General features: G+C 43.7%; 1 protein-coding gene across 1 annotated transcript in view; it reads right to left on the bottom strand.

Moving 5' to 3' along the window:
• Positions 1 to 13,176, bottom strand: part of lztr1 (leucine zipper like post translational regulator 1) — an 82,377-nt gene that overhangs the window by 59,065 nt on the left and 10,136 nt on the right. Inside the window, exons 5-7 of the mRNA XM_085961919.1 lie at positions 11,462 to 11,570; positions 10,348 to 10,431; positions 416 to 473 (exon numbers count right to left, since the gene is read on the bottom strand). Of these exons, the coding sequence (XP_085818045.1) occupies positions 416 to 473; positions 10,348 to 10,431; positions 11,462 to 11,570 (251 nt within the window). The remainder of the gene's footprint in view (positions 1 to 415; positions 474 to 10,347; positions 10,432 to 11,461; positions 11,571 to 13,176) is intronic.

The following is a 13,176-nucleotide window of genomic DNA, read 5'->3' as shown; positions in this document are numbered from 1 at the left end:
TGATTTTTGCCGGTGGCTCGAGCATTCCGGACAGTTAACCTCCAGATAAACCAAAGTTTCCTGTATGTGGGGTTTTTTTTATATAAAGAAAGTTTACTTATGACGGGTCTCACCAAAGGAAGCCTGCTAGATTAATCCTTAGTTCTCAGTCAGCCCTGTGGTAAAACAATACATGTACATTTGCTTCCACATACGATACACAGCATCTGTGTACTCCCATACAAAGATACCATGTATGCCACAATCCTTCTCCCCACCCCACCCAGAGAGTTCCCTGATACAAAAAGGCAGGAAATGTATTTCAAAAATCAAACAGAAAACAATATTCTATGGGGCTCATTGTATTTTGTCTTTTGTTCTCAAACTTTTTTAATGGTTTTAATTCCATTTAATTACTATGTTTGTAACTTCTTACCTCATCCCAGCATGCCATCTCTCTATCCTGGAGGCCAATGGTCCAGATGTCATTCAGCCTGGTGGAAGAAAAATAAGTAGATTTCAGTGTTGACAGTCCTGTTGATGTGCAGTACCTTGTTAATCTAAAATTAGTTTCAAACATCACAGCATCAATTGTTCTCAGCTTGAGTATGAAGTCAGGAATACAACTTAGATGATTTAAAAAAGACACATTTCTTAGGGATGAACTAAAAGAAATTAACTGAGAAGTTCTGCTGCAATTAGTGCTGAATAAATGCAAATGATACCCAAGACAATGAAGTCCCCAGAATGAATGAATGAATGGAGCAATTAAAATGGGAAGAAGAAAAATAAACTGAACGAAGTATATTGGGGGGGGGGGGGGGGGGGGAGAAGGAGTGGCAAACTGTGGGTGAAGCATAGGGCTGCCAAAACAGGTAAAAAGTGTTTTAGAGGCACAAAAGTACCTAAGAGCTGAATATAGCAAAAGAGGTTGGTTTAAAAATGAAGAATACTTGCAAGATGTGGAATATCGCTATGGACTCGAATCCTACAGTCGATGCTTGGAGCCCTGTTTCTAACAAAAATGATCTGCATACTGAAAGCAACTGTAATATTATCGATATAAAAACAAAGAATGCTGGAAACACTCAGCGGGTCAGGGAGCGTTTATGGAGAAAGGAAGGTAGGGTTAACCCCCGACGAATGGTCATTGACCTGAAACGCTAACCCTACCTTCCTCTCTCCACAGATGCTACCTGACCTGCTAAGTGTTCCCAGCATTTTCTGTTTTTGTAACAGATTTCCAGCATTTGCAGTTATTTTGCTTTCTGTATCATCAAATTTGCTGGTGAGGACGTTGATCAAAAGATCTATTCTTCTTCTTCTTATCGTGTCCACGGACAGTCTATACATAGCCCAGCCAGAACTGGACACATTTTTGCGCCTTGTTGTTGAATTCGGCAAGATCTGCAACAGTGCAGGGTTCCTCTAACGATGGGCATTGCAGGAGATGTTGCATAGTCTGTGCCTCAGTTCCACATTCACAAGTTGTCGGGCTGGTTGAATATCCCCATTTGTTTAGTGACACCTTTGAGCAACCTACACCGGTCCTAAGTCTGTTAAGGCACTTCCAGGTTGCCCAGTTGCAATTAGCTCCTGGGGGAAGGCTTTCATCAGGTAAAATTTCCATTGCTGGGGGTTGTTCAAGACTGGCGAGCCGGTCTTTCCACAAGGCGATGCGGGCTTCAGATGAGGTTGATTGTAATGGAACAACACTGTTCATGAAGCTCTTCCTTGACTTTAGGCGGCTGGGTGTAGGTGTGTGACAATGCAGAGGGTGCCTCTCATCTGATGTTTGATGGAGTCGCTCTTTCTTGCTGGCTACTGTTCTTATATCAGGGGGAGCGATACCTGCCAGAATATATAGGCTGTTGGTGTTTGTTGGTTTTAAGCAACCCATGATAAATCGGCAGCTTGCATTCAGGACGGCATCCATCTTCTTGGCATGTGTGGATCTTTCCCATGCAGGGCAGGCGTATTCGGCAGTGGAATAGCAAAGAGCAAGTGCACTGGTTCGCAATGTTTTCGGGCTTGCTCCCCATCTTGTGTTAGTGAGCTTATTCAGGATGTTGTTTCGTGCGCTCACTTTTGCCTTTGTCTTCTCGATGTGGTTCTTGAAGGTGAGGCATCGGTCAAGGGTGACTCCTAAGTAGATAGGGTGCTCGCAATGCGTCAGTGTTGCTCCACACCAGGTTACTTTCAGCTGGCATTTGGCTTCACGGTTTCTGAGGTGGAATGCACAAACTTGCGTCTTTGATGGGTTTGCGCGAAGGTGGTTTTCTTCATAGTAGGATTTTAGTCTCTCCAAGGCCTCAGAAAGCGTTTTCTCCACGGTGTTAAAATCAGTGCTTTGGGCAGTGACACATAAGTCATCAGCATATATAAAACGGCGTGTAACACCGTCTATAGGTTGGTCATTCGTGTAGATGTTGTACAGCAGCGGTGCAAGCACACTTCCCTGAGGGAGACCATTCTTCTGAATACGCCACCTGCTGCGCTTCCCACCTAGTTCAACATAGAACCGGCGATTCTGAAGCATGCTTTCTAACAGCTCTGTTAAGTGAATCTCTTTTGTCATCTCTAGAATCTTGCAGAGGAGACGTCTATGGTTCACTGTATCGTATGCTGCTGACAGGTCTACAAAAACAGCACCTGTTACCATCCCTTGCTCAAAACCATCTTCGATGTGTTGTGGGAGGTTGAGCAGTTGGCTTGTTGTTGATTTGCCGGGGCGGAAACCTGCTTGCTCTGGAATGATCTTCTCATCTACAGTTGGTGCTATCCTATTGAGTATCAGCCGTTCAAACAGCTTATAGGTGTGGCAAAGCAGTGAAACTGGCCGAAAACTCTTAGGATCTGAGGGATCTTTTCCAGGCTTTAATAGTGCTATTACATGTGCCTTCTGCCAGATATTAGGTAGCTTGTGTGTTGCCAGACAGTGGTTGAACAATTGTAGGAGCCATTTCTTTGCTTGCTGTCCAAAATGCTTTATCTGCTCCGTTGCTATGTTGTCAAGACCAATTGCTTTACCGTGTTTTAGATTAGATGTACCAGTTTCCAGCTCTTCCATGGTGAATGGTCTAGTGAAGCCAGGATCATCGCTGTACTTCTTCCTATCTAGTTGTGCTCTTGGTTGTTTCTTGTTGATTTTTCCATTTAGGAGCAACTGGTGTGCAACTTGGTTAGCAGACACATTTGGATGTTGGGCAGCTTTCTTGGGATCACCTCCAAGTTTGCGTATGAGAGACCATGCCTTCTTGCTGTTTTTTGTATGATCTGTTGTCTCTATCAAGGTGTTCCAGGTGTTTTGACGTTCTTGAGAGATACTTAACATCACCCTCTCACCGGTAGACATTGTTTCCTCTGAGAAGGGGTCAGATTCAAACATTGAGACATACTCCCAGTAGAGTTCAGCATTCTCCTTGGTGAGACCAGGGATGTAGTGTACTCTGCAACCTCGGGGGATCTTCCTTCTAGCTGTTTTTTGGACAGCTTTTGCAAAGAGGTTGTAGTGCTCAGGTAGTAGTTTAATGCGTTTAACCTTGCGGTCAAGTGCTCGTGTAAAACCGTTCCAATCGGCCGTCTTCAAGTTGAAGCGCCTTTTGAATGGTACGACGGTTGGTAACACTGCTGCATTTACCTGGATGCCAATAGGATGGTGTTGTGTCTGTGGTATTGGGTCTGTGACAAGCTTCTTGCAGAGGCCAGCGATGTCGTTGCTGGCAATGGCAAGATCTGGATTATATCTACACTTCCAGCGGGCACTGTGGAAGGAGGCTGGCAATTTAGGATCGTGGATGAGACGAAACTGGTTAGCGTCCATCCATTCTTCGACTGCTTCTCCATTGGGTACTGTGGCTATTAAAGTCTCCAATGATGATCTGTGGTTTATTGTGCAGGTTGGGTACAGGTAAAGATCGATTAGAATTTTTAGATATATATAGCCAGAAGAGTAGAGTGTAAGTTTGTGCAGTAGCAGTCGACAGAGGTTATGCTAAAGCTCCACACTGCACTGGTCAGATCATACATGGGATCATTGCATTCAGTTCTGGTCACCATGCCAAAAAAAGTACAGGCATTGAGAAGATTCATTCTAAATGCGAGGGAAAGGGTATGAGGAAGATTAGATGAGCTAAAAAGGTGGTTAAGGGGGCAGGAGGAATCTCAAGGTATATGAAATATTAAGTGATCAGCAAAATAAAGCCAGAATATTACTTCAAAGACAGACAGGAAAGTTGGACTAGAGAATTAAAATTAGCAACAAGTAAATGCAAAACAGATACATCAGGTAGAACTTCTTTACTCAGACAGATATAGGTTTGGAATAGTCTTCTAGGTAGGATACCAGAGGGGAAAAAAACATTCAGGATGTTCAAAAAGCAGTTGGGATACCAAGGAGATTGGGTATTAGAAGGGTGAATTTTCCTTCTACTTGACTTTTCTTCCTGCGTACACAGAACACCACAGATTTTCAGGGGCCCGTAGACTCCCAAACATGAAGTAAGACTGCTTGAAGGACAGTCCAGACTACCCCACAGTCCTCACTGGCAACATAAGGGAGCAGTCATAATGGGGAGGGGGGGGGGGGGGGAGAATCAGGAGGTAAATACATTAACTTTTGGTTCTTTTATGCTCTGCTGTGTATCAATATGTTCAAGAAAACCAAAAGTTATCCATCTACTAAAAAACTATTCTTTTTTTAAACAAAAAAGACAGGTCCAGCTTCCAAACAGCTACTGCAGCATTAGTGTGCTGCACTTCCTCTATTATTTTCTACTTTACTACATCTTCTGAGCTTTGGATTCTCCACTGCTGGGGAGGGATGGGAAGAACAGAACAGTTGCATGAATACTAGTACTTGTATATGTCGTGTATTGATTGCGAGTTTGACACCAGTCAATACGGTAATGTAATGTGCATTGCATTATGGGAATTACCCGGGAAAACGGCAGTCGGCCATTTTACGCAATAAAGTGAACATCGCAGTTATAAGCCTGTCTGCCTGACTCTGATTTAATTCGACGTATCTACATGCTTGATTGAACGCATTAAAGCATAGATACAACATTGGCGACGAGGATAACGAACGGAATCATTTTAGATAGGTAGTTGCCCAAGTTTTAGTTAGCTAGGATGGAGAAGACCAGCATTCAAAATTTTGCATGCTTCGCCGAGCCAGCCACGTTGGGTCCAAGATGGTTAACGTCTTTTGAGCTTTATGCCGACGGCGAAGGACTCATTATCGACGATACCTCTACAGGTGCCACAAAGCAGAGGAGAAGAGCTCTATTTCTACACCTAGCAGGACCAGATGTCCAGGATATCTTTTCGACTCTACCGGACACAGGAGAGCCAGCAGACTACACGGCGGCGGTTAGTGCTTTGAATCACTACTTCGTGCCCCAGGTCAACGCAGCATTTGCTAGACAGACTTTTCATAAGTTGTCCCAGAAGACAGGTGAGACTGTGCAACAATTTGCTACTCACTTGCGGCAGGCTGCTAAAGACTGTGCTTTTGGGGGGGGGATGCAGATAATCAAATAAGAGACGCTATCCTGAGTAGGTGCACGTCAGCCTATGTGCGGAGGAAATTGCTAGAGGAAGGGCAAGGTCTAACGCTCGCCCGCACGTTACAATTGGCCTCACAATGTGAAAACGTCGAGGAGCAGATGTCAGCCATGTCATGTACAGAGAAGGCGGAGACAGATACTGTTCGTCGTGTTACACAGAAAAGAGGGTATTATGCGAAAAACTCGACAGAGAAACCAAAGGGAAATGGCGATAGGAACGAAAGGAAATGTTACAGATGTGGACACACAGACCACATGGGCAGAGATCCGAAATGCCCAGCACGCGGACAAACGTGTCATAAGTGCAAGGGAAAGGATCATTTCTCCAAAGTATGCCGCACAAAGGGTACAAAGAAACACAGTGTGAACAATGTAGAGGAACAAAATGACTTTGCATTTGCTGTTACTGGAAATAACGTGACAGAGAGACTTACCTTTTGTGTGGGGGGAGTAAACCTGAGAATGTTAATTGATTCGGGTGCAACTAGTAATGTGATAGATGAGAATACATGGGAAGGATTAAAGTCAGAACACATTAAGTGTCAGTCACATGTCCCTAAGAGAGAGAAAGTTATTCTCTTATGCTTCTAGCCGACCACTGTCAGTTAAAGGTGTATTCACATGTGGGATTATAATAAGTAAGAGAACTGAGCAGGCGGAGTTCATTGTGGTTAAAGGCCATGGAGAGCCGTTGCTAGGAAGGGAGACAGCCATGAAACTGGGAGTTTTAAAAATAGGCGCAGATGTCTCAGCTGTGGTAGATGTAAGACAGCTACTAGAACAGCGGTATCCAAAGGTGTTCCAGGGAGTAGGAAGGCTGAACACAAAACAGATCAGTTTGTATATCGACCCACAAGTGAAGCCTGTTGCCCAGCCACTCAGGCATATACCATTCAACTTAAGGGAGGCAGTAGAGGCCAAAATAAAACAATTGAGGGACATGGACATTATCGAACCTGTAACTGGTCCCACCCCATGGGTAAATCCTGTGGTTATTGTACCAAAAGCGGATAAGGATGTAAGGTTATGCCTAGTCATGAGACGAGCAAACCAGGCAATAGTGAGGGAACGATATCCAATCCCCACCATTGATGAGATACTCCAATGTATGAACGGCTCGACGGTGTTTAGTAAGCTAGACCCGAAATGGGGTTATCACCAGCTAGAACTGACCCGAGTCACGAGAAATCACAACGTTTGCAGTACATAACGGAGTATACAGGTACAAGAGGCTGATATTCGGTGTATCTTCAGCTAGTGAGCAATATCAGCACGAGATAGCTAATGCCTTAGCTGGAATAGAGGGTGTTGAAAACATCTCAGACGACATGATCGTGCATGCACACGACCAGGAAACGCACGACAGATGCCTGCACGCTGTCATGACCAGACTAATAGAAAGTGGACTGACACTAAACTCAGAAGTGCCAATTCAACATGGACCGATTGATTTTCATGGGAATCCTGTTGACTGAAAAGGGTATCGGACCAACAGCAGAGAGAGTGCGAGCGGTGGCAGAAGCTCGGGAACCAGAGAATGCTACAGAGGTGAGGAGTTTCTTAGAACTCGTTGGGTACAGTAGCAGATTCATCCCGCAGTTTGCAACGCTATCAGAGCCACTGCGACGCCTGACGAGAAAAGACACACCATTTAAATTTGGATCACAACAGAGACAGTCATTCAGTGCACTCAAGGAAGAGTTGGCCAGAGCCGGCACTTTAGCATATTTTGATGAGGACGCACCAACCAAGGTGATAGCAGATGCCAGTCCTGTAGGTTTAGGCGCAGTACTAGTTCAGGACCAACAGGGACAAGGGGTGCCAATATGCTATGTAAGTCGTAGTTTAACAGACTGAGAGAGGAAATACTCCCAAACAGAGAGAGAGGCCTTAGCTCTTGTATGGGCTTGTGAGAGGCTGCATCCATATGTGTATGGCCAAAAATTTAACTTGGTAACTGACCATAAGCCATTACAAGTGATATATGGCCCACACTCTAAACCCTGTGCCCATATAGAGAGATGGGTACTTAGATTACAGCCGTACGATTTTAAGGTGATACACATTCCAGGCAAGCAAAACATTTCAGACCCACTGTCACGATTGCTGGGGGAGACAGCAAAACAGGAGAGACATTCTCATGGCTCAGATGAATACGTGAGATTTGTAGCTGTGAGTGCGACACCAAAAGCACTCACTACTAGAGAGGTGGAGGAAGCCTCTGCTACCGACCCAGAGCTGATTGAGGTACGTTTTGAGAACTGTAAAGCTTATGCAGCTGTGCGTAGTGGGGTACCTAGTTCTTCGGGGAACACGCATCGTGCTACCCACAGTGTTACACGCACGAGCCCTGGTGTTAGCACATGAAGGACACTTGGGAATAGTTGGAACAAAGCAACATCATCAGAACCAAGGTTTGGTGGCCCGGCATGGACAAGGCAGCTGAAAAACACTGTAAAGCGTGCCACGGCTGTCAGATAGTAGCCAGACCCGACCCACCTGAACCGTTGAGACCAACACCATTACCGGAGGGCCCCAGGCAGGATGTAGCTATAGACTTACTGGGACCCTTGCCATCCAGCCACTCCATTCTTGTGGTAGTTGATTATTATAGTCGCTACTATGAATACGACATCATGACCTCCACAACAACAGAGAAGGTTATTGATATTTTAGAGTCAATCTTCAGCCGTCATGGTTTGCCAATCACCTGCAAATCTGATAATGGTCCCCAATTCAGATCTGAATTATTCAAAGAATACTGTGAAAACAATGGGATCAGACACCTGAAAACGACAGCAAAATGGGCTCAGGCTAACGGAGAAGTCGAGTGCCAGAATGCATCGCTGATGAAGAGAATCAGAATTGCTCAGTCAGAAGGACTAGATTGGAAACGTGAACTTAGAAAATATGTGACTGTGTACAGGAGCATTGACCATGCCACGACAGGAAAGAGCCCGGCAGAGCTGCTCTTTAAACGGAAAATGAGAGGAAAGCTGCCAGACATCACAGAGTCGCACGCAGACATGGAAGTACGTGACCGGGACGCAGAACAAAAAGGCAAGTCCAAACTGTACGCAGATGAACAGCGGAGAACACAATACTCAGAGGTGGAAGTTGGCGACACGGTGCTGGTACGGCAGGACAAAGTGGACAAGTTCACCACTCCTTTTAATGCCACACCCCACAAAGTTAAGAGTAAAACAGGGAGTCAAGTAGTAGTAGAATCTCCAGACGGAGCACGCTACTCAAGAAACACTACGTTTGCGAAGAAATACAGAACCAATGGACCAAAGGAGACACTCCATGAGCAGGCGGAAACACAAGGGACTGAGGACAGTATAGTAGACCGACACACATACCACTGTGACACAGGCAATACCCACTGACACCAACATGTCAGACATACCCAATACAGCCAGACCTCAAAGGGTTAAAAGAAAACCCCAAAGACTGTCTGATTATGTCACAACATAAACTGTGAGAGAACTGCATGGGTGATGTGAAATGTTTAAACCTGGGAATTATTTAGTTGTGTGGTAAGACACAAGTTTGTAAAAAGTTTATAAACCAAATAAGTTATGCAGTGTTATTGTAAGCAACTGTTTGTAAACTGCAAGTTTGTTTCCAAGGAAAAGGGGGATGTCGTGTATTGATTGCGAGTTTGACACCAGTCAATACGGTAATGTAATGTGCATTGCATTATGGGAATTACCCGGGAAAACGGCAGTCGGCCATTTTACGCAATAAAGTGAACATCGCAGTTATAAGCCTGTCTGCCTGACTCTGATTTAATTCGACGTATCTACATGCTTGATTGAACGCATTAAAGCATAGATACAACAGTATAGGTCAGTGTAACACTGCGCTCAGACCAAGACACTCCACACAGGTGTGGCTCCTGAAGCTGCAAGGAACAGCAGCTGAAACAGAATCTTTCGAGTTTCTCACATTCTGCCTATCCTGGTCTCTAGCCTAGAGAAGAGCAGCTGCAAAAAAGGAATAAATACAGTAAAATAGGGGGCTGTTGAATCACTAAAGGCGAGGTAGGCCATTTGGCCCATCTAGCTCATTCTTCCATAAAATGATTCCCAACACCAATTGCAGCCTGAATAACTCCAGAGTTTTGACTCTGATACCCTTCCTGGAAGACCATTCCAGGTATTGATCGCTCTTTGTGAGAAGTGCTTCCTGACATCAGCCCTGAACGTGCCTCTTACCAGTTTGCAACTGTCCTGTAAACAAGTGAGTATTTTACATACTTCTATAAAAGGTACCTGCTCATTCATCCCTTTTCAAGGCTAAAAAGTCCAATTTTTTCTTACTTTTTACATAACTCAGCTCTCTGACACTAGGGATCAGCCTAATAACCCATCACTTCAGTACTTCCAGGGACTGGCTGTTACCCTTCTGCCTCAAGCAACATACGCAATCCTGATGCAAGCAAATTCCTGGCAAAGCCATGTCACATAAATTTTTTACCAAGTCCCAATTTTCTTTCTTAAATCTGCAACGAACAGTCGGTCTAGAAATAGAAAGCAATCAAATTGTTAAATAAATATGGTTACAGTCCACAAACAGTAACAAGGGAAACCAGGCTGGGTATGGTCCTCACACAGTTAGCCTTATTACAGTACATGGAGACTGGTTCTGTATAATGGTTTAGTCCATCTTGTCCTAATGCCTGACAAGAATCCAGTATAATTGGTTATTTGAGTGCCAATTGCTGGTCAATGTTGTAATTTAAACTAACAAGCTCGCACTTTAAGAAACTGCTCTCATTTAATGGCCACCTTACCTTGCATTACCATCGTAGCCCGCAAAGATCCAGAGTTTGTCGCTATAAACCGTGGCTCCATGAGCTGACCTTGCAACTGGCAACCTGCATTAAAAATACATTTTGCAGCTGAAAATTTTGATATAGCAAATCAGTAAATGGCTCACTGTTATAGACATGCAGCAGTATTCTACAGAGCAGGAGACATATATTCATCTAGCAATGGGCCATCGTCAAGGAGTTACAGCATCGATCCAGTTGAGGAGTTCAGATGGTTTACATGTGAAAGAGGTGCCTGAAGAGTAGGCTACAAACTAGGATTCTAATTAAGAAGCGCAGATGATGGCATGAAGGTTGAATGGATTATAGCAATCATCTGAAAGAAATCACTCATACATAGCTGCTTGAGGGTTGCTATGTTCTGTTTTGACAGTGCCCTGGCAGACATTAATGACTAGTCTGTTCCATATATTTGATGCAGAATGATATCCATATTGAAGGGATGAATGATTACTATAAAATGCACACTTATTGGGTAATAACCCACAGTTAAATGATCAAATATATATTTAGGTAAATTTTGCAGGTTTGAGTTTGCATTCTATGCATGAGTGCACTACCTCAAGGGTGGAGATGGGGGTGAAGGATTCAAAGGATAAATCACCCCATGGCACATTAACATTCTTCCCCATTCCTGATTATAGTAAAATAGCCTTGGGGAGGGTTGTGTGCCAGCCTTCTTGCAGACAAACGTGCATGCAGTGGGGGACAATTAAGAAATGGGAATTTTAAATCATATATACACTGGCTTTGCCATTAAAAAAAAACCTGTCTAATGAAATTAAGTCATCTACAAAATGTGGTTAAAGTCACGCCACATGTCATTAAGTTGCTGGAGTGGTAAAACATGCACCTACATATCTGGTTTCCAACAGGTGACAAACAGTCTCAATCAATTAAAGGCGATTTGAAGTTTACCCAGAACAGAAATCCTTGCAGCACATGATGGAGGAGCTTCATTATAACACCTTACCGCACCTATCCCCACCCCCCCCAAATCTCACATCACAGTGCTAAATGTTCTCCTTCAGAATGATCAACATCAACACTCTGCACAATAACTGACAAACCTCACCTGCCCTCTACTTTCCATTCTGTCCACTGGCCTGTGGCAAACTTGTACTCAAAGAGGTCATTCTTGTTCTGCAGGTTGGAATTGGAATAAATGTCTCCAGTGTAGCCACCTATACAGGGAAAGAGAACTCAAGATCATTGTTGAACTGTAGGCATCATAACCCAGGCCCCTTCCACCTGTACCAGAACATCGCTTCCTGCTTTGAGCTACACTTTACTTTTTCAACAAGATTTGCAGAATCTAACCATTTTGGCTCAGTGGTAGCACTCTCGCCGGAGTCAGAAGGTTGTGGGCCAAGACCAATTCCAAAGCCTTGAGCGCATAATCTCGGCTGATACTTCAGTGTAGCACGGAGGGAGTACTGCACTGTTGGAGGTGCCACCTTTCAGATGAAACATTAAGCCGAGGCTCTATCTGCCCTCTCAAGTGGATGTAAAAGATCCCATGGCACTTTTCGAAGAACAGCAGGGGAGCTCTCCTGGTGTCCTGGCCAATATTTACCCCTACAGTGTTCTCCCTACATTACAACAGTGACTACAGTTCTATAGTACTCCATTGATCAGGACATCCTGAAAGGAGCTATATAAATGCAAGTTCTTTAATTTTACAAATCCTTATCTCCTTTACAAAGAGTCATTATAACTGTATTAAAATAACATAATTTAAGTTTGGGTTTTTTTTGGCAGCAGGTTATTTCTAGGTTTTGCAAGATCTGATGTTAATTTGATAAAAAGCTCAACACAGCAAGTACCTGTAAACTTCCCAGTGAGTAAATCTGCTCGTAATGCCAATGAATCAGCCCACTGCCTCACATTAAGGCTACTATACTTACTCAAGTGCACAAACAATTTATCTACCATCAGAAATCACGACTTCAGGAAGTTAGCATTAAATGAAGGCAAGATTCAGAGCACCTTCATTGTGCCATTGGTAGTTGCTTTTGTTTAGAACAAATTACAGCATCTTATATGGTCTTCCTGCATCCTTATGTTGCAATCTCCTGTTAGTCTAGCTTTCTTATACAGGACCTCAAAACTGAAACTCCTTCCTTCTACCAATCTTTCCTTCCTACCATCTACAGGCATGTGAAACCCAAGCATGGTAGACGCTAAATACTGTTTCTTAACTTAATCTGTCTAAAGTCCTGCTCTTTTCAATTCACTGCTGTCCTGCATTATAGGTCTATCAAAAATCCAGTCCCAGTTACCTAAAAAAATATTTTGCCAGAAAAGGGGTCAGGTTGCAAACTCTTACTTTGGCTACATGTTTCAATGTGGAGCCTTTAGTACAAAAGCAAAGTACAGCAGAAGCTGGAAATCTGAAATAAAAACAGAAAATGCTGGAAATACTCAGCATCTGTAGAGAGAGAAACAGAGTTAACGTTTCAGGTTGATGACCTGACGAAGGGTCATCGACCTGAAACGTTAACTCTGTTTCTCTCTCCACAGATGCTTCCTGACCTGCTGAGTATTTCCAGCATTTTCTGTTTTTATTGGTGCCTGTAGTAAATTGCTTATGACATATTTTTCATTATTACTAATCAACAGAGGGCTAGAACTGCAACATTTCTGGAATCCTTCTGGTTGTGAAACTGTACAGAACATTTAGATCAGAATTCGCACATACAGGAAAAATATACAGAAAAAAAACCAGTAGTCTGCAGGAAAAGACATGGTCTCAGAGCACCGCCAGTGTAGAATATTTTAATGACAATA

The sequence above is a fragment of the Somniosus microcephalus genome, chromosome 19 (assembly GCF_052327205.1).
Source record: "Somniosus microcephalus isolate GS21.2 chromosome 19, FLI_Smic_1.0, whole genome shotgun sequence".
Classification (NCBI taxonomy): Eukaryota; Metazoa; Chordata; class Chondrichthyes; order Squaliformes; family Somniosidae; genus Somniosus; species Somniosus microcephalus.
This window is presented reverse-complemented; position numbering and strand designations above follow the sequence as displayed.